The sequence below is a fragment of the Phycodurus eques genome, chromosome 1 (genome assembly GCF_024500275.1).
Source record: "Phycodurus eques isolate BA_2022a chromosome 1, UOR_Pequ_1.1, whole genome shotgun sequence".
NCBI lineage: Eukaryota > Metazoa > Chordata > Actinopteri > Syngnathiformes > Syngnathidae > Phycodurus > Phycodurus eques.
In genome coordinates, this window is record NC_084525.1 from 50,863,342 (window position 1) to 50,883,947 (window position 20,606).

The 20,606-nt window shown below is 41.3% G+C and overlaps 1 protein-coding gene across 1 annotated transcript; it reads left to right on the forward strand.

Annotated features, from left to right (window-relative positions):
- Positions 1–307: 307 nt before the first annotated feature.
- LOC133400497 (dynein axonemal heavy chain 12-like) lies at positions 308–20,109 on the forward strand. The gene is made up of 70 exons (XM_061673556.1): positions 308–497; positions 660–729; positions 823–981; positions 1,065–1,260; positions 1,426–1,611; positions 1,720–1,873; positions 1,956–2,047; positions 2,129–2,307; positions 2,385–2,520; positions 2,651–2,776; positions 2,865–2,999; positions 3,255–3,448; positions 3,522–3,759; positions 3,835–4,020; positions 4,113–4,313; positions 4,398–4,592; positions 4,689–4,810; positions 4,914–5,049; positions 5,149–5,295; positions 5,409–5,528; positions 5,655–5,811; positions 5,926–6,098; positions 6,182–6,334; positions 6,420–6,659; positions 6,817–7,062; positions 7,153–7,272; positions 7,382–7,491; positions 8,190–8,373; positions 8,452–8,592; positions 8,682–8,765; positions 8,913–9,101; positions 9,218–9,337; positions 9,459–9,647; positions 9,740–9,891; positions 9,983–10,121; positions 10,200–10,366; positions 10,462–10,717; positions 10,805–11,101; positions 11,279–11,457; positions 11,591–11,783; positions 11,909–12,070; positions 12,256–12,450; positions 12,561–12,694; positions 12,761–12,923; positions 13,034–13,114; positions 13,196–13,372; positions 13,453–13,584; positions 13,704–13,793; positions 13,880–14,020; positions 14,097–14,338; positions 14,423–14,570; positions 14,657–14,802; positions 14,993–15,207; positions 15,303–15,495; positions 15,590–15,782; positions 15,872–16,044; positions 16,403–16,543; positions 16,637–16,795; positions 16,907–17,202; positions 17,278–17,531; positions 17,620–17,760; positions 17,848–17,985; positions 18,058–18,291; positions 18,370–18,558; positions 18,807–18,910; positions 18,995–19,199; positions 19,274–19,411; positions 19,539–19,630; positions 19,728–19,795; positions 19,919–20,109. Exons 1-70 carry the CDS (start codon positions 308–310, stop codon positions 20,107–20,109), a joined length of 11,586 nt encoding a protein of 3,861 aa, XP_061529540.1.
- Positions 20,110–20,606: the final 497 nt, after the last annotated feature.

Below are 20,606 nucleotides of genomic sequence, written 5' to 3' on the forward strand. Positions count from 1 at the left end.
TACAAACAGAGCAAAGAGATGGGGAGAGTTGTGCGCAGCCCATCACCAGAGCCTCACTTCCCTCCAACTGTAAGACACAGCTCCTTACAGTATTCTTATGCAGCAATGTTCGCGCAACTCTTCGAAGCAAGTGTATTGCAGCAATAAAATGTGTTATGTTTAACCATTTGCGTTACAGATGCAAAGTGAGGATCGGAAACAAAGGGTAAGTTTACTTTTTTAAAGTGAATTTGATTTGAATTATGTGACAGTTATGAGTTAATTTAAAACATTGAGCCACCTATTTCATTGTGGCCACTTTTTGTAGATGAACTACATATTCTTGAAGCAGTGTGTAGAGAGCCGCCCAGTCATTCCGATCCCGCAGGAGTGGTTGAACTCCTTTGACTCTCAAATCCCTCTTCAACTTAAAGACAGCCCTCAGAAAAACAAACTCCTGCACGAGCTCCTCACGGAAGTCAGCAACAACTTCCACAATGTTATCATTAAACACACAGGTACTTATTGACGATTATCAACGTGTGTGTGTGCGTGTGTGTGTGTGTGTGTGCATGTGAGCGCCTGTGTATGTGTGTGTGCGTGTGAGCGCGCACGCTGTACATCTTCCCTTGACGGTTAACAGACCATACGTTTCGTAACACGACCTGTGTTCGTTTAAGTGAACACATTCCTAAAGGATCCAAAATGTGAAGAACCTCCTCCGCAAAAGCTGACGTCAGTCCCACATGAGTGAGTGTTTTATGGCCTCTGATTTGTCCTCACTTACTGTATAGTAATCAATAGTTTGTTTGGCACCTTTTGTAAAATGCTCATCTTTTGTAGTATTCTTGAATTTTCCGAAACACGACACGAGACCTTTGTCGCAAACCGGAAGCTGATGAAAGCCAATTTGCACATTCTACATCCCATAATGCAAAGTGTCTTGGGAATTGGCCACACCACCTTTTCTTCGATGACCTTGGTGGATGTTAAAGGATATAGGTAAGTAAACAGATTAAAAGCAAAGAATGTCAAATAAGCAAGTACCCGTGCTGTTGTCAGAAATGAACAAAGTTGTTGTTCAGGGCTATGGGACCTGTTGATGGCAAGGCGTTGCATAAAGACCTGGCTGTAGAATGTGAGACAGCAGAGGAACAGATTATGAATACCTGGTTCCCTAAAGTCATCAATTTATTAACAAGTCCAAAAACACTGGGCTCAGTTAAAGAAGATGTACTGAATGCCTTCTTTGACTGCACATCCACCCTCATCTCCAATCAGGTGAACTTCTGCCACCGTACACAATCCACCACTCTTTTGTCTTATTAGGGGTTTTCTTTGCCTTCATTTTTCCATGGATTGGTTTGTTATTTACTTCACTGACATGGTCTGCATGCTTGCTCCTTTCTGACAAATTTAGATTTTATGTCTTTTCTAAATTCCCAGCTGAAAAACCTGCTACAGAGGAGTGTGGAGGAGTTTGTCTACCCATTTCATCCAAACAACTACCACTTCTTACCAATCTTTCATATGACCCTAACATTTGATGAGAAGATGGGAATATACCCCACCTTAGAGGAACTTGAAGCAGATGTTTTTGAAATTCTTAATGTCATTACAAACACACTGCAGGTGAGCTCACATGTAACAACAGATCTTTTTGTGCCACGTACCCTACCCCAATCTGCATATTGAAGTGTATTTAGAGATGGTTTCTATATCTTTCGTGTTGATCCACAGAAAGTGCAGACGGTTCAGTCCTGGCTGGCACAATCCACTTCTGTGTATGTGGATGCCAAGGTCCCAGATCACACGCTTGCTTGGGCTCGTTTCACTGTAACGGCAACTGTGCGCAAGAATCTAGAAGACCCTGACCGATACTTTCAGAATTATGGTGATGGAAGCATAACCTCAAATAATTTAGTCATCCACCCAATGTGTTTAGCATGCTTTTCTAACATAGAGTTATTTTGTAGTTGACAACTATGACTGGTTAGTCAATGGAACTGCCCAGGCTCGAGTTGAGACCTTTGTCAAAGAAACCCATTCATTTGCTGAATATATTAAGGTGAGAATTCATAACTTCAGAAGTGTACTGGGCCACTTTTTCCCGATGACTGTTAGTTTGTGATCTAACTGTGCTTTCCAGCAAGTGGAGGAGTTTCGTGATTTGTCAAGGAAGCTTGACAAACTCCCAACCAAAGTTCACTTTCCAATGGTCGAATTGTATTGTGAGGAGCTGAACCAGGGTCTGGCTAAAAAAGCTCAAGCTTATGCAGAAATACTTATCAGCAACATGAAAACTAAACATACTGAGCAAGTTCAACAGTGAGTCTCTCATTTTGACAGAAAAGTGTCGCTGGGCTCCTTTACTGCATGTGGAATTGTTTTGTTTCTTTCAAAAGGATCTGCTCAGATTTTGAAACCATCCGTGAAAATGCTTTGAATGTGCCAGAGACGACAGATGACATGGCCGAAATGATTGACAATATTGAAATAACTAAGACGCAGAATATTGTGCTTCTTCATGAAAAGATAAAGGTAGATTTTACAGATACAATATTTCTTGTATGTTTTATGCACTTGTGTAATGTTTTATTTAATCATTCAGAAATGTATCTTGATGCATTTATTTAGATTGTCTAATGTTGTTGCTCTAATGGTCCGGCAGAAAGCCCATAGCAGACTGAGCTACCTTCTAGATGTCCACATATTTGAACCTGAAGATCTTGAACTCAATTCCACTGTCTTTATGTGGCCATTGAAAATCCAAGAGGTCTTTGAACTCAGTGATGTGGTAATGCTCCTTTCTGAACCAACGTGTGTCATGATTGTGTTATTTTCAAGTAAGATCATTGCTTCCATATACTGTTTTTTTTCTTCAGGTTTTGCAAGAGGCCAAGAGGAAAGGGGAGATGGAGATGCTTGCTAAAAGAGAAAGGGTTAAAATTCATCTGGCCAAGTTAGAACGAAGGGTTGAAGAGTTCCCTCACTGCTCTGATCTTGATAAGATGCAGAAGGTACAGTGAATCATTTGTGATCCCAGGGTTTGGAACTGGGTTTGGTATGGGATCTGACTCAAATGTTCAAACTAATATTGCACCCGCCTCGCTCAACTTTAGATTAGTGATTACATAATTTATTTTCAGTATATGGTTATTGTCCCCAGCAGAGAAGTATGATGAAAAATGTATACCTACTGATCTGATAACGGTCTTGCCATTTGAAGGATTTGACATTTTATCAACTAAATGCTAACTATATTTTTTTAACAGTACATGACAGAGGTCAGAACAGTTCAGAATCTTCTTCAGGAGGCTGAGGAAACAATCGTTGACATCCACAAAGATGAGGTCTTTCATCAGTGGCAGCAAACACATTACCCAGAAGTGGAGGTCATGAGAGACAGTGTTGAACAATACCAGAAGTTGTTTGGACTGCTACTGAAGTGGCAACGCGCAGAGAGCAGGTCTGACTTCAGTTGCGGATTACATTTTGTGATTTAATTTAAGAAATGCTTCTAATATCTTCTCTGTGAATAGCTGGATCGATGGTTCTTTCGTGGACTTAGATAGTGAGGAAATGGAAGTAAAGGTGGATGAATTCTTCAGGAAGATTTTCAAGATGTTAAATTACTTCCAGAAAAAGAGTAAGAATAAACAGGATACTAAAAAGACAAGTGGATTGTCAAGACGACGGCGTGGTGAAGAAGATGCAAACAAGGATGATAATCCTTCAATCTTGTGCTCCACTGTACTAGAGCAGGTCAAAAAGTTCAAGGTATCCAATGTAACTATTTAAAATGTACTCATGAAATTGCATTGTCTTGCTTTCTAACTTGAAATTATTATTTAGGAGTATATTCCTTTAGTATCAGTCCTGTGTAATCCGGGCATCAGAGGTCGCCACTGGGAGCAAATGTCACAGATTGTTGGGTATGATCTCACTCCTGATGCTGGTACAACACTACGAAAAGTTCTCAAACAAAACTTGACTCCTTACCTTGAAGAGTTTGAATCAGTTGGTGCTGCTGCAAGTAAAGTAAGGATTCCTGTGTTTTTTTTTTTTTTTTTTTTTACAGTTTATGTTTAAGAAACAAAGCAAAACATGCATCCACCTCTGCATCTCTGTAGGAGTTTTCTTTGGAGAAAGTCATGAAAAGCATGGTGACTATTTGGGATGGTGTTTCACTCCAGCATCAACCATACAGAGACACTGGCGTGTCCATCCTGAGCGCTTTGGATGAAATTCAGGCAATGCTAGATGACCAGATTGTTAAAACTCAGACAATGAGGAACTCACCTTTTATCAAGCCCCTTGAAAAGGAGATCAAGGTTGCATAATCCTTATACCGTAATGACGAGATATACAATAAGTACTATTGTAAATGACTTTCACAAAACTGCTCTGTGATTTAGGTTTGGGAGGAGCGTCTTCTTCGTATCCAAGAAACCATTGACGAGTGGCTGAAGGTGCAGGCTCAATGGCTCTACCTTGAGCCCATATTCTGTTCTGCCGACATCATGCAGCAAATTCCAGAAGAAGGACGACTCTTCCAAATTGTTGACAAAAACTGGAAGGAGGTCATGTGGCACTGTGTTAAGGACTCAAAGGTAGTTGTCTACATGCGATAACACTCTATGCTGTCAATGGCTTGTGGTCTATTGATGACAACAGTTAGGAAATTCTCTGCCTTGCTCATCTACCAGCTTCTGGAGGCAACCTCAATGCCTGGCCTACTAGATAAACTACAACAGTCCAACTGCCACCTTGACACCATCATGAAGGGACTAAATGACTATCTTGAGAAAAAGCGACTCTTTTTTCCAAGGTGAACAAATCGATTTTGTTTTTATATCAGTTGTCCAGTTTTTTCAAATCCCAGATCCCAGTGGCAAATGTTGAGAATTGTTGCATTGCTGCTTGTTACCCAGGTTTTTCTTTTTGTCCAATGATGAAATGCTGGAAATTCTTTCCGAGACCAAAGATCCCCTGCGTGTACAGCCCCATCTGAGGAAGTGCTTTGAGGGTATTGCCAAGCTAGACTTCCTACCAAATCTCGATATCCAGGTAGGCATTCACACAGTGCACTTATTGTTGTACATGGCAGCAGTACACTTGGTTGATAGACTTGCCTTAGTTGCTGACTTTTCTTGTGTTTTTTTCCAGGCTATGTACAGCAGTGAAGGGGAGCGTGTTGAGCTAATCCAACTCATCTCCACAGCTGAGGCAAAAGGAGCAGTGGAGAAGTGGCTGATACGAGTGGAAGACTTGATGATTCGCAGTGTCAGAAATATAGTGGCTTGCTCCAGAATGGTGAGATGACTTAACTGAATTAAACCACAGGTGAAAGATTTTTTTCCCACAAAAATGCAAACAAGCAGAGTGAATGCAAGATAAAAGTTGTAGTGGAATGGTTATTTTCATAGGCCTATGCAGAGACCGCACGGAACCAGTGGGTAAAGGAGTGGCCCGGGCAGGTGGTGATATGTACCTCACAAATGTTCTGGACCTTGGAGGTGCATGAAGCCATCAGGGCAGGAGCTGAAGTAAGTAAGGTTTTAAGTTAACCTTCTAGTTTTCAGAAAATAAATTTAATTTGGGGATTAATTAATATTTTACATGAAATAAAAATGTTATACCCTGGGTAATGATGTCTTTGATGGCCTCAACAGGGCGTGAAAAACTACTTCCGGGAACTCCAGAAACAGCTAGCCGACATTGTGGGGCTGGTGAGAGGGAAACTTCCCAAGCAAACACGGATTACTTTGGGAGCACTGGTGACAATTGATGTCCATGCCAGAGATGTGGTTATGGAGCTCATTGATCACGGTACAGCATGGCACAAAGCACCTTGTTCACTATGCTTTTCCTCTGTTTATCAACTATCCTGGTAATATAAAATACGAATGTATTTAAATGCTTTATATATATATATATATATAGGTGTAGCAAATGAAAGTGATTTCCGATGGCTAGCCCAGCTTCGTTACTACTGGAGTAATGGGGATGTTCGAGTTCGCATCATGAACTGCGATGTTAAGTATGCATATGAGTATCTGGGAAACTGTCCTCGACTGGTCATCACCCCACTGACTGACAGATGCTACAGAACTCTGGTATAAATAAAGTGATTGACAGTGTTTCTTGATCCTGGGAGTTGGTTTCATTTCAGTCTAAAATCCCCTCTGTGTTTTTACAGATTGGAGCTTTTTTCCTAAATTTGGGTGGCGCACCTGAAGGTCCAGCTGGAACTGGAAAGACAGAAACCACCAAGGATCTAGCTAAAGCTTTAGCTGTGCAATGTGTGGTTTTCAATTGTTCAGACGGACTGGATTTTCTTGCTATGGGCAAAGTAAGATCAGACAAAAAAAGTCATCACATCCAATTACGATTTCTGCTTGTTACAAGGCGTTTTGTGTTCTGGTACATTTTCCCAGTTTTTCAAAGGTTTGGCTTCATCTGGAGCATGGGCTTGCTTTGACGAATTCAACCGCATTGAGCTTGAGGTCTTGTCTGTAGTGGCCCAGCAAGTCCTCTGCATCCAGAGGGCAATTGAGATGAACTTGGAGTACTTTGATTTTGAAGGAACCATGCTTAAACTCAACCCCAACTGTTTTGTGTCCATCACGATGAATCCTGGTTATGCAGGGCGCGCTGAACTTCCTGACAACCTCAAGGTCTTCTAACATAATCAATGACAACACATGGGAAATTTTACCACAAATTATGTATTTGTACCTTGTAGTATATAACTGTGAAATGAATCGAAATTTTTTTAAAATCACAACTTATTCTATTTGTCTTAATGTGGTGGTGGTCTTTCTTGTTCCTCAGGTGTTGTTTCGAACAGTGACCATGATGGTCCCCAATTATGCGCTGATAGCCGAGATCTCTCTCTATTCATATGGATTCCTCAATGCCAAGCCTCTGTCAGTCAAGATTGCAATGACTTACAGGCTCTGTTCAGAGCAGCTCTCGTCCCAGTTCCATTACGATTATGGCATGAGGGCTGTCAAAGCTGTACTTGTGGCTGCAGGAAACCTCAAACTTAAGTATCCCAACGAGAATGAGGACATACTGGTATTTGTGCTGGGTTTATGCAACCATTGGTTTTGGTCCAAATTACTTTGTTCTGTTTGTTGATGGGGGGTTTTCTGTGTTAATGTCTAGCTTCTGAAGTCTATCAAAGATGTTAACGAGCCCAAGTTTCTTTCGCATGATATTCCACTGTTCAATGGAATCATCAGCGATTTGTTCCCTGGAGTCTCCCTTCCCGAAGCTGACTATGAGGTAAGATGTGTCAATGTTGTTCTTATTTTTGTCTTATTCAATGCAGATTCATATCTGTTACCTACAGTATGTGTCAAACTTTAATATAATATGGTCATGTCTTCTGCAGTTGTTTTTGGAAGTTGCTACAGAGTGCTGTAAAAAACACAATGTACAGTCAACGCAGATCTTTACGGAGAAATTGATCCAGACATATGAGATGATGATAGTCCGGCATGGGTATGCTACATTTAAAAGTCCAGGTTATGGAATTTTTGTTATGGGCTTAAAAGTACAGTGGAACAAGTCAACGGACTAATAAGGGGACAGGGTCGTCTGTTAAAGCCGTTTGTGCGTTAATTTGAAGCACTTTGTTTCATGGCCCAAAAACACCCAGTACAGTACAAAATTATTGTAAATAAATGTAAAAAAGTTTGAAAATATTTGAAAAGTTTTGAAGTGACCTAAACATACCTTTAAACATTGTTGTGATGGTCTAATACTGCAGTGAAAGTGCCATGTTCGCTGGTGCTTAGGAGGGGTGATATAATGGCGTGCAGCTTGTAGAAGAGAAAGTTGTTGCGGGGACGAGTAGGGGGTCACGTTCATGAGCCGTGAGGTTAGTGCACTTCCTTTTCTGACCTCTGTTAGGATTGGATGTCATAATGATGGGCTTGACCAAAAAAACAAACAAAAAAACAACAACAACTGTGTACTGCACCAAAATCCGGATAGCACGTTCGAGAGACGTGTACACGATGAGTGCTTAAGTAAACAACAGCGGAACTGACGGACTGGGAATTCCAACTAGACGCTACCATTCTGTCCCTTAAATCCAAAGTCTGTTGGTTCCGTCTGTTAAATGGAGGTTCCACTGTATTATATTTCCCACATCCTGGCTGAAGACAGCAGTGCAAGGTATAACCTTTATGCTTCAGGTTCATGCTGGTGGGCGAGTCATTTGCGGGAAAGACAAAAGTGCTCCATGTGCTCGCTGACACGCTGATTCTGATGAATGAAAAAGGGTACCGAGAGGAAGAAAAGGTCATCTTCAGGACATTGAACCCCAAGTCTATTACCATGGGACAGCTCTTTGGGCAGTTTGATGTTGTTTCTCATGAGGTAGTCCTGCACCTTAGATCCTCATGTATTCAATCCACAATTTTTTTATAGAGCTCTTATTGTCTTTTTCCTTTGTAGTGGACAGATGGTGTTGTGGCCAACACGTTTCGCGAGTATGCATCGGCTGAAACACCAGAACGTAAATGGGTGGTGTTTGACGGTCCCATTGATACGTTGTGGATTGAAAGTATGAACACTGTGTTAGATGACAACAAAAAGGTACATGTTCATAATACACAAAATATATTCGAGTGATATCTATTTCTACGTTATTACTAACATCTTTGTTGTTTGTATTCACACTACAGTTGTGTCTGATGAGTGGAGAAATTATCCAGATGTCCAATCAGATGAGTCTAATTTTTGAAGCAATGGATCTGTCACAGGCCTCTGTATGTTTGGAGTCTAAATGACTAAATAACTAATGAATGCGTTTTATGTAATGTTGCTACAACTAAAATTATCCCAAGGGAATTAGCTCTCAATACCAAGTCTGATGTAACGACAGAAAATTCTGAAAAAGCATCTCTCCATGGCAGCCTGCCACCGTCAGTCGATGTGGTATGATCTACATGGAACCTTCTCAACTGGGCTGGGAGCCTTTAGTGATCTCCTGGATGAACACACTTCCTGATGTTCTGAAGAGTCCTGACAATAAGAGTCTGCTGCTAGAACTCTTTCACTGGCTGCTGCCACCTTCCTTCAGGATAGTGCGTAAACACTGCAGAGTAAGTATTACCAGACCCTGGAGTAATCATAAAATACCCAAAGGCCAGATTTGTTTTGCCCAATTTAGAGCAAATATATACGAATGTTGTCATGACATTAATTTTTTTGTTAATAGGAAGTTGTCACCACAACCAACTGGAACACCTCTATGTCCTTGTGTCGACTGTTTGAGATGCTGCTAATTAAACCCCTTGAGACGGAGACAAACGATAAAATGATTCGCACCTGGATCATGGTATAAATAATTATAATTTGCCACAATAGTATTTACTAGAACATCCAAAAAACTGCCCTGAATGGCTTATTTATTCTACATACATTTCATTTGGCTTTTGTGCACTCTTTGGGGATTGCAGGCATCCTTTTCTTTTTCCCTGGTGTGGTCTGTGGGTGGCAGCTGTGATTCAAAAAGCAGGGAGAAATTTAGTGAGTTCATCAGGAAAACAGTGTCTGGTAAGACAGCGGATCATCCAGTTCCTGATATTGTGGGCAAATGGGAGTGCCCAGTGGATGAGAAAGGCTTGGTCTATGACTATTTCTACGAGGTACCAGTGAATTACATCATTCAGAAGATTTTGTCTTTTAAAGTGAGACTTTTGAATCACTGGACTGTAGTCTAATTCAATATATTTTTCAGTTTAAAGGAAAAGGCAAATGGATTCACTGGAATGATGCAATCAGAAGTGTCAGCCTGGCGGACAAAAGCACCAAAGTGCAGGACATCATTGTTCCCACCATCGACTCAGTTCGCTACACCTTCCTAATGGACATTTGTATCACCTATGGAATGTGAGTAGTATGTTAGTGTGGTCACAGACAAAATCATGGTTAGAATTTATCCACTTGTGTTAACTGTTTCAATATCTGTTTCTCTGCTCAGGCCTGTGCTGTTGGCTGGCCCTACTGGCACTGGAAAGTCAGTGTATGTAATGGAGAAGTTGATGAACGGTCTGGACAAAGATCTCTTTTTACCCCTCTCAATCAATTTTTCTGCCCGCACCACTGCCAACCAAACACAGGTCAGCTGGAACCACTGATGAATATGAATGTCCTTGCAACTTTGAATGTCCTTATTCTTTATTCTTTGTGTTTTCCAGAACATCATCATGGCCAAATTAGATAAGCGACGGAAAGGTGTTTTTGGCCCCCCCATGGGGAAGAAGTACCTCATTTTCATAGATGATGTGAATATGCCAGCACTGGAGCAGTTTGGAGCTCAGCCTCCAGTGGAGCTTCTTCGACAGTGTTTGGATCACAAGAAGTGGTATGTGTCTTTACCAACTCAACCCCAAACAAAGAGGAAGATTGAATCGAAGAGGATAGAATATATTGCTTGGCTAATCCATTATTTTCCGGCAGGTATGACCTGAAGGATACTTCCGGCATCAAATTAGTTGACATCCAGATTATTACAGCCATGGGTCCTCCTGGTGGGGGGAGGAATGCTGTGACATCTCGCTTCCTGCGCCACTTCAACATTTTTAGCATCAATTCTTTCAGTGATGAGACCATGGTTCGCATCTTCTCCATTATGGTGGCGTTCTATCTCAAGAACAATGAATTTCCACCAGAATATTTTACTATTGGCAGCCAAACGGTGACAGCAACCATGGAAGTGAGTTCTCCAAATAGGACACTGACATTCCTGTCAACAAACCCTTGACTTTCCAATACTGGAATTTTCCAAATGTCTTTGTCAAAGGTCTACAAGCAAGCAATGGAGAACTTACTTCCGACACCAGCCAAGTCTCACTACACTTTTAACCTGCGGGACTTCTCGCGTGTTATACAAGGGTGTCTGCTTGTGAAAAGCAAATCTCTGGAGAACAAACGCACTATGATTCGCCTATTTGTCCACGAGGTCTTCCGCGTCTTTTACGATCGTCTGGTGGATGATAGGGATCGAGCGTGGTTCTATCAGCTGATGAGCAAGATCCTCAAAGATCACTTCAATGAAGCCTTTAACCAGGTTTTTGATCACCTGAAACAAGGCAGTAAAGTATGTTGACTTGTGTTTTTGCTGTTTTGATTGTGGATTATTCTGATGTCAGAAGGTAGATAGTTGGAGTTGCTCAGGCCTGTCTTCGTTCATGCTGTTTTTGCTCAAAATTTGTGATCTTTCTAAAAATGAAACGTAAGCTTGAATGCAATTTTAATTTGGTACCTTCTTTGCCAGCTGGTCGAGCAAGACATGCAGACTCTACTGTTTGGCGACTACATGAACCACGACCTTGAGGCTGATAATCGCTTGTATGCCGAGGTGCCCTCCATAGAAAGCTTTGCTGAAGTGGTGGAGGCATGTCTTGTTGAATACAACCAAATGAACAAGAACTCCATGAATCTCGTCATCTTCCGGTGAATAACAATCGTAACACCATCGTAGGAGTAAATTAAATCCAAGCATATACAGTATACATTACATTAAAAACTGCTACATTAATTTTCTAAGAAATTTACAATTCAATCTAAGAAACTTTGTCCAATGTAGCTATGTTTTGGAACACCTGTCCCGAATAAGCCGTGTGTTGAAGCACCCAGGCGGAAATGCCTTGCTCGTAGGAGTGGGAGGCAGTGGTCGCCAGTCCATCACTCGTTTGGCTACTTTCATCGCAAAGATGAACCTTTTCCAGCCTGAAATTTCAAAGAGCTACAGCATGGTTGAGTGGAGAGACGACCTCAAGGTCAGCGTCACACTTGTAATATGCATAGGGCACAATATATATATATATATATATATATATATATCTTTTGCATTTGACATTTGCACTTTGAGTATGATATAAAACACTTCAACATTTTGTTACAGAAGCTTCTCAAGGATGCAGGGGTGAAGGGTCAAAGAACAGTTTTTTTGCTCACTGATGTTCAGATCAAAGATGAGACTTTTCTTGAAGATGTAAACAGTGTCCTGAACACAGGGGAGGTGCCCAATCTGTTTGCTGTGGATGAGAAACAGGATATCATTGATGTATGACATAAATTCAAGTACTTTGTACATTTATTCTGTAGTTATTGGAAGGTGGCTCTTGTCCACACTTCACATCTCCATATGCCTTTTATGTAGCCTTATAGACCACCTCATGTATGAAGTTCACAATCTGCACACCCACATGCATATCTATTTAAGGAATGTCATTTTCTTCTCATTTCCAGACAGTACGTCCCATTGCCCAGGCGAAGAATAAAAGTGTACAATTGAGCCATTTAACTCTGTTTGCCTACTTTGTGGCACGCTGTAAGGAGTACCTGCACATTGTTGTGGCATTCAGTCCTATTGGCGAAGCCTTTCGCAGTCGCCTGCGCCAGTTTCCATCCTTTATTAACTGTTGCACCATTAACTGGTTCCAGGTACTAAATATGCATAAAGTATGAAACAAGTCATGGGACACAAATCTGGAAAATTATTAATATTTGTTGGCAAATAGATACACATTTTTATCTTTACCTACGTGTTACAGCCTTGGCCAGAGGACGCTCTTGAGCGGGTAGCCAACTCTTTCCTGAAGCCGCTGGAGATGAAAGAACATGAGAGGAAGGAGGTCATACCCATCTGCAAAACATTTCACACCTCTGCTATTCAACTTTCAGAGAGGTATGACCTAATCATGAGCATTAAAAGTATCGATCTGTTTCTGTTTACCCTTTTTTTTCTTTGCAGATTCCTCTCTGAGCTAGGTCGCCATAATTATGTTACACCCACATCCTATCTGGAGCTCATGGCAGCTTTCAGTCAGCTCCTCACTATGAAAAGAGATGCAGTCATGAAGGCAAAAAAAAGATACATCAATGGTTTGGAAAAACTGGCCTTTGCTGAATCTCAGGTACATGATATGCTACAGTCTTTTTTCCCCATGAAAATATGTCACGGTGTCAAACTTATTATTTTTCTTTTCTTTTCTTTTTCTTTTTTTTAATCACTCTCTGTCTGAAGGTTGGTGAAATGAAACTGGAGCTTGTAGAATTACAGCCCAAATTGGAAGAGGCACAGATTGAAAACAATAGAATGATGAAGGTAAAGACATGAAATAGCATCAATTGCATCTCATGAAAATACAGTATATAAAACTGCAAAATCTACATTGATCACCTGTAGGTGATCGCAGTGGAGTCTGTTGAGGTGGAAGCCAAAAGTAAACTTGTGCGGGTTGAAGAGGAGGCCACAGCTATTCAAACTGCTGAGGCTCAAGCGCTGAAGGATGAGTGTGATAGTGAATTGGCTGAGGCCATCCCTGCCCTGGAGGAAGCAATCACAGCTTTGAAAACCTTAAAGGTGATAACCCTCCAAATAAAGACAACTTTTGCCCTGTATGTGACCTTCTTTTTAACCTTGAGTTACCTTCTTGATTGCAGCCTGCTGATATCACTGTTGTGAAGTCCATGAAAAACCCTCCTGCTGGAGTTAAACTGGTGATGTCAGCCGTGTGTGTAATGAGGGGAACGCGTCCAGATAAGGTGGCAGATCCTGCTGCATCCGGAAAAAAGGTTTGTCTTGATAGAAATCAATCCCCAATTTTAAAAAAACAAAAAATAACAACCTTTTGCATATATCATCAATGAAAACATGGCATTTGTTTCAGCATGACCTTTTCTTAATTGGCTAGGTTTTGGACTATTGGGGTCCTAGCAAGAAGCTACTAGGTGACATGAACTTTTTGAGAGATCTTAAAGAATATGATAAGGACAATATTCCTGTGAGTTTCAATAAATTGTGAATTCTCAATCCCAGTTCAACAATTTAAGAAAACTTAAATTTATCTCTAACCTCTATTTATTACAGGAGGAATCAATGCAAAAAATCCGCTCTACCTACATGACTAATCCTGACTTCAGCCCTGCTAAGGTGGCAAAAGCCTCCTCAGCAGCAGAGGGCCTTTGCAAGTGGATCAAAGCAATGGAGTCCTATGACAGGGTGGTGAAGGTGTGGCTTTGCTACATTTGCACTTAAAAATGAAATGTACTCGTGCGTTCAGGTATACTAATCTCTGTGCTTTTAGATTGTGGCTCCCAAAAAGGCCAAACAAACAGAAGCTCAAGCGACGCTGGCTTCTGCCATGACTGAGCTGTCAGAGAAGAGAGCACATCTAAAAGAGGTTGAGGACCGTTTGGCTGATCTGAAAAGAACATCTGAGGAGAAGACAGAGGAGAAAGCCAAGTTAGAAGCCCAAAGGGATTTGTGTCAAAGGAAATTGGAGAGAGCTGAGAAACTCATTGGTGGTCTAGGTGGGGAGAAAACAAGGTGATCAATGGTTCAACATCTTTTTTGTATTGAGAAAAATTACAATAGTGGCAATATGCCACGTAGTAAACATCATTTTCGCAGATGGTCCAAGGCTGCTGATGATCTTCAGAACACATATGACAACCTCACTGGGGACATCCTTATTTCTGCTGGTGTCATGGCCTACCTGGGCGCTTTCACTGCAAGCTTTAGACAGGACTGCACCAGTCATTGGATCAAACTGTGTCAAGTAAGTCTTGTAATTCTTTAATTAACACACAATCTCTTGTTTGTAACATATATGCATGTTCTGCTTGTCATTATGTATCACTCTAGTCTAAGAGCATTCCATCATCAGAGGATTTCTCTCTCAGTAAGACCTTGGGAGATCCTATTACCATTAGGATGTGGAACATCGCTGGGCTTCCCACTGATGCTTTCTCTATTGACAATGGTGTTATTACCAGCAATTCCCGTCGATGGTGAGAACTTTGAAGCTTTCGACAAACTATGGTAACGCAATGGCTGCATTGTTCAGCACTATTACCTTCAGTCAATTACAAAACTAGTTGAAAGGATGAGTATCAATATCCTTTCTCTTCCATTGTGGTGTTGTGAAACGTTTAAATCATTTGGTCCCAGGATTGTCCTGATGTATCCCTGCTCTTTCAGGCCCCTGATTATTGACCCTCAGGGTCAGGCAAACAAGTGGGTGAAGAATTCAGAGAAAGACAACAAGCTGAACATTATCAAATTAACAGATGACGACTATATGAGAACTTTGGAAAACTGTATTCAGTTTGGAAGCCCCTTGCTGCTCGAAAATGTAGGAGAAGAGTTGGACCCCTCACTAGAACCTCTACTCCTCAAACAAACCTTCAAACAAGGTGCCAATGATGTTGCACAGCTGCCAAAAGGCAATCTGATATTCCAAATTTAAACCTGTAAAAATTATAATTTCAGTCATGCTTGTTTCACCTAGGTGGTGTGGAATGTATAAAACTGGGGGAGAGCGTGATTGAGTACTCCCCCAAATTCCGCTTCTACATTACCACGAAGCTGAAGAACCCTCATTATCTACCAGAAGTGGCCACCAAGGTGTCTTTGCTCAACTTCATGATCACCCCAGAAGGCTTAGAGGACCAGCTGCTCGGGATTTTGATTGCCAAGGAAAGGTACTACATACCGTACTACTGTACATTTTCTGGTCCTTTAGTCAAATCTTTGGTCTCTTCATTCAAGTTTTATTCTATTTCATCTGTTTTGCAGGCCAGAGCTTGAAGAGGAGAGAAATGTACTCATCTTGCAGTCAGCTGCAAATAACAGGCAACTAAAGGAAACTGAGGACGAGATCCTCGAGACACTTTCGTCTTCAGAAGGAAATATTTTGGAGGATGAGTGTGCCATTCAGGTCCTAGACTCCGCAAAGATCATGTCCAATGAGATAACAAAGAAACAGAAGGCATGTAGGCCCAGTGTGTTCAACGCACATGATCTGGGTTGCTGATGTGATGGTTTTCTTTAACTGCAATGTCACAATGAATTCTTCAGATTGCAGAGGAGACTGAGATCATGATAGCTGAGTCCAGAGAGTGTTACAGATCTATTGCCAAGCTCTCGTCTGTCCTGTTTTTCACCATTGCTGACCTGACCAACATAGACCCAATGTATCAGTACTCTCTCAGCTGGTTTGTCAACCTCTATATAAACTCTATCCAAGACAGGTGAGTGATGTTTATTCTTTTATGAGTGCCATGCAATCATATGATGACATTTATGAGTGTTTTTTTAATTGACATAATGCTGAACTAACACAATGCTTGCATGCTACAGTATAAAACCATAAATAGATGTATTATATAGTTTTGGTGTCACTATTGCTTTTAGTGGTAGATGTTATGGTCCAGTCTTAAACATTACTTGCAACATTAAAACAGGGATGACATAAAGCAATAGTAAGTGGTGCTTGTGATACCACTCAAAGTTTGAAGAGGCCAAATGTAGGTTTTTATTTGACTGCATAACAAGCACCAGTGAATATGTATGTATTATACTGAAAAGGCTCTCCTTTTTTTTATTTAGTAACAAGTCCAAGATCCTGGAAAAGCGGGTCATGTATGTGGTTGATCACTTCACCTATAATCTGTTCTGCAACGTCTGTCGTTCTCTGTTTGAGAAGGACAAACTTCTCTTCTCCTTTCTCCTTTGCTGCAATCTGCTTCTGTGAGTGTCACAACCCATTTATGGACAATAACTGACTCATTTGGATCATTGTTCTGCCTGGTGCAAATGAAATCAATACTGACATTTCATCAGGGCAAAAAACGAGATTGAGTACTCTGACTTGATCTTCTTGATGACGGGAGGCGTGGGCCTGCTGAACACCCTCGCTAATCCCGATCCCAGCTGGCTGCAGGAGAAGAGCTGGGATGAGATTTGTCGAGCCAATGAGCTTCCTGGCTTAAAAGGAGTGAAGTGAGAAAAGTTCAACAATTCTTGAATTGTTCAGAATTCTATTGGCTATAGAGTAAGAATATTACTCAACATTTTTTAAATTGTTCCACCGTGCTTGTCCTTGTTCCACAGAAACACTTTCATTGAGTGCCCGGAACTTTTCAAGCCTATTTTTGACAGCAAAGACCCGAGCAACGTTCCTTTACCCTCACCTTGGGATGATAAACTCAATGAACTGCAGAAGATGATCATTGTCCGCTGTCTCAGGCCTGACAAGATTGTGCCAGCAGTGAACAAATATGTAGTAACTAAACTCGGGAAAAGTTTTGTTCAGGCCCCTCCTTTTGACCTAAGCAAGAGCTATCTGGACTCTAATGCCACCATCCCGCTAGTGTTTCTGCTTTCTCCTGGTGCTGATCCCATGGCTAGTAGGTTCTGCAGTTTACTTCTGAAACTTTATGTAACGCTGACACTAAAATTCATGACACATTAACGCTTCCCAGGCTTACTGAAGTTCGCAGCTGACAAGGACATGGGTGGTAACAATTTCCAGTCCATCTCTTTGGGGCAAGGTCAAGGACCCATTGCTTCCAAAATGATATCTACAGCCAGGCAGAATGGGACATGGGTGTGTTTGCAGAATTGTCATCTGGCTGTGTCCTGGATGTCCACCCTGGAGAAGATCTGTGAGGACTTTAGTCCTGCAACATGCCACCAAGACTTCCGACTTTGGCTCACAAGCTACCCTTCACCCAAGGTAAATTCCAACGTTATGTATGCCAACATGTAGATCAGCTTGGTTTTATCTGGTTCAGGCCCTGAAAATCCACCTTCTGTGATATCAGTTTCCAGTCACCCTTCTGCAGAATGGGGTGAAAATGACTAACGAGCCCCCGACAGGACTTCGACTAAACATATTGCAGTCATACATGTCAAATCCTGTTACTGACCAAACCTTCTTCAGTAATTGCACGAATAAGGAACTGGTGAGTGGGGGACATTGCTGTCATTATTTGACCATACTGTAGCACATACAGATTCATTTCTTAAACATTAACTATATTGTCTTTTAGGTCTGGGAAAAGCTCTTGTATGGCCTGTGCTTCTTCCATGCGCTTGTACAGGAGAGAAGGAAGTTTGGCCCATTAGGCTGGAATATTCCTTATGGCTTCAATGAGACCGACCTTCACATAAGTATCAGACAGCTCCAGGTAATCATGTCCAGTCACAGAATTACTACCATCACATGCATCTAAAGGTGTGTCCTTTGTCTTTCTCTGTAGGTGTTTATCAATCAATACGATGAGGTGCCCTTCGAGGCCATAACTTACCTGACTGGAGAGTGCAACTATGGAGGCCGCGTAACTGACAACTGGGATCGGCGCCTCCTGAATACCATGTTGGCTGACTTCTACAACAGGGACGTTGTGGATAAACCTTCTTATCCTTTCTCACCTAGCGGTGATTATGTTTCCCCCCCTAAATCCTCCTATGAGGACTACCTTCGATTTATCAAGGTAAAGCATTGCATCAACCAATTAGTTATTAGTTTGTGAGACTTTCAACAGAGTAACAATACCTTTGCTGCATACCAGGAGCTCCCAGTGAGCCAGCATCCAGAAATATTTGGAATGCATGAAAATGTGGACATTTCGAAGGACCTGCAGCAGACGAAGCTGTTGTTTGATTCACTGCTTCTCACCCAGGGAGGAGGATCTAAGGGAGGGGGTAGCTCTGGGAGTGACAATGCTCTATATGACATAGCGAATGACATCCTGACTAAGGTATGATGGAATCTTTCGCTTAATATTTATATTGTTATATAATGTTAATGACATACCATTGAGAGACTGACCGAGTTGAGGCATTTCTTGTTATTAACTGGTTTGTATTCTTTTAAGGGATTGAATGCAGATTTGAATTGAAAAATATGTATATTGAATTATAGTACCGGTAGATGTTTTTCCTTAAATATGAATGATTTTTGTCATGAATATTAGATGTAATAATCAAGTTTATTTAATCTCATCAGCTTCCAAATAATTTTGACATCGAAGTTTCGCTCAATAAGTACCCGGTGCTCTACAAGGAGAGTATGAACACTGTGCTTGTCCAAGAAATGGAGCGCTACAACATGTATGGACAAACACACTTTTATAGAATTTTATGTAAAATAAAGCATGAATAAACCACTTAATCTGACCTGTTTTTCCTTGTCAGGCTTTGTAGTACCATCCGTGTTAGTCTTCACAACCTGCTAAAGGCCCTTAAGGGTTTAGTGGTGATGGATGCTGACCTGGACGGAATTGCAGTTAGTTTGTCAGTGGGCAAAGTTCCAGAGCAATGGGCCAAACGCTCGTATCCAAGCCTCAAGCCCCTGGGCAGCTACATTAAAGACTTTCTCACAAGGCTTAAGTTTTTGCAGGTGAGTCAAAATTTGTCCCTACATGAGGATGTCCCATCCACTTAGGTTTTCACTTGAATTCTCTGTACATATAGGACTGGTTCAGTGACGGTAAGCCCAGTGTGTTCTGGCTGTCAGGATTCTTCTTCACCCAGGCCTTCCTAACAGGGGCTATGCAGAACTACGCCAGGAAATACAATGTTCCGATTGACCTGCTGGGCTTTGACTTTGAGGTCAACACACACTTTTTATCTTCAACACAATCAGCCAGTCAGTTTTGATCTTAAATACTCTTACTTTCTTGACCTCAACAACTTCTTTGAGCCATTTCATGTGTGATGCTGTCATTTGATCCTACAGGTTCTTCCTATTGTTGAGTCAGCCAGGCCTCCAGAGGATGGTGTCTACATTAATGGATTGTTTCTTGATGGAGCTTGGTGGGACAAAGAACGGTAGAGCAGACCCCGCAAGGGGTCTTTTACAGTAAAGTGCAAGATGACCATTTAAAAAGCAACCAAAAAAATCCAATTGTGTTGTTTCTATCATCAGTGGAGTTTTAGCGGAGCAGTATCCCAAAATCCTATTTGACACAATGCCCATTATCTGGATAAAACCTAGTACGTATGCATTTACAGTCATAACAACCATTTATGTTTTCATTCCTCCGGATTCATAACTTTTCTTCATCTCAATATTGTTAATCTTCATGTTTTCTTTGCCTCCTGTTCTCCACCATGCAGCTAAAGACATCCCAGATGAGTCCGACAATCGCTATGTTTCTCCTCTCTACAAGACCAGTGAGAGGAGGGGCACCCTCTCTACAACAGGACACTCCACCAATTTTGTCATTCCGATGTTGTTGCCCACCGCAAAGCCCCCTCAGCACTGGATCAAGCGCGGTGTGGCACTACTCTGTCAGCTTGATGACTGAGAGAATCACAAACTATTACAAATTATTTGTTCTGACCATAAATACAGTACAAATTAAAAAAAAAGGCATTCATGAACAGACGACTAACTTTTTGCATATGTGCAAGCACACAAGCGTCATAACATAAATTGGTAAAAGGGTTGTGCATCTCATCGCTTCGGCATATACGCATCCCGACACACTACCAACTAAATATTTGACATCTGTACAAAGCAACTTTGGATACTATTTCACTCCAAGTAAGATGCAGGAACATTTGACAGATATTTTTTTATTCTAAGACATAAAACTCTGCCTGCGCCACCTTTCAATATTGTAATAATGTGAGTACCACTAGTGTCTGGTAACAGAAGCTTATGATATTAAATATACACTTTAGGAATAAAATATTTGGCTTGTTTTTAATGAACATTGGGCCTGCTATGCTAGTGTAGTTTAATGTTGCTGATTATGGTAGTACTTGGCAAGCCAAGTATTTTTCAAGGTGGTACTTGTAA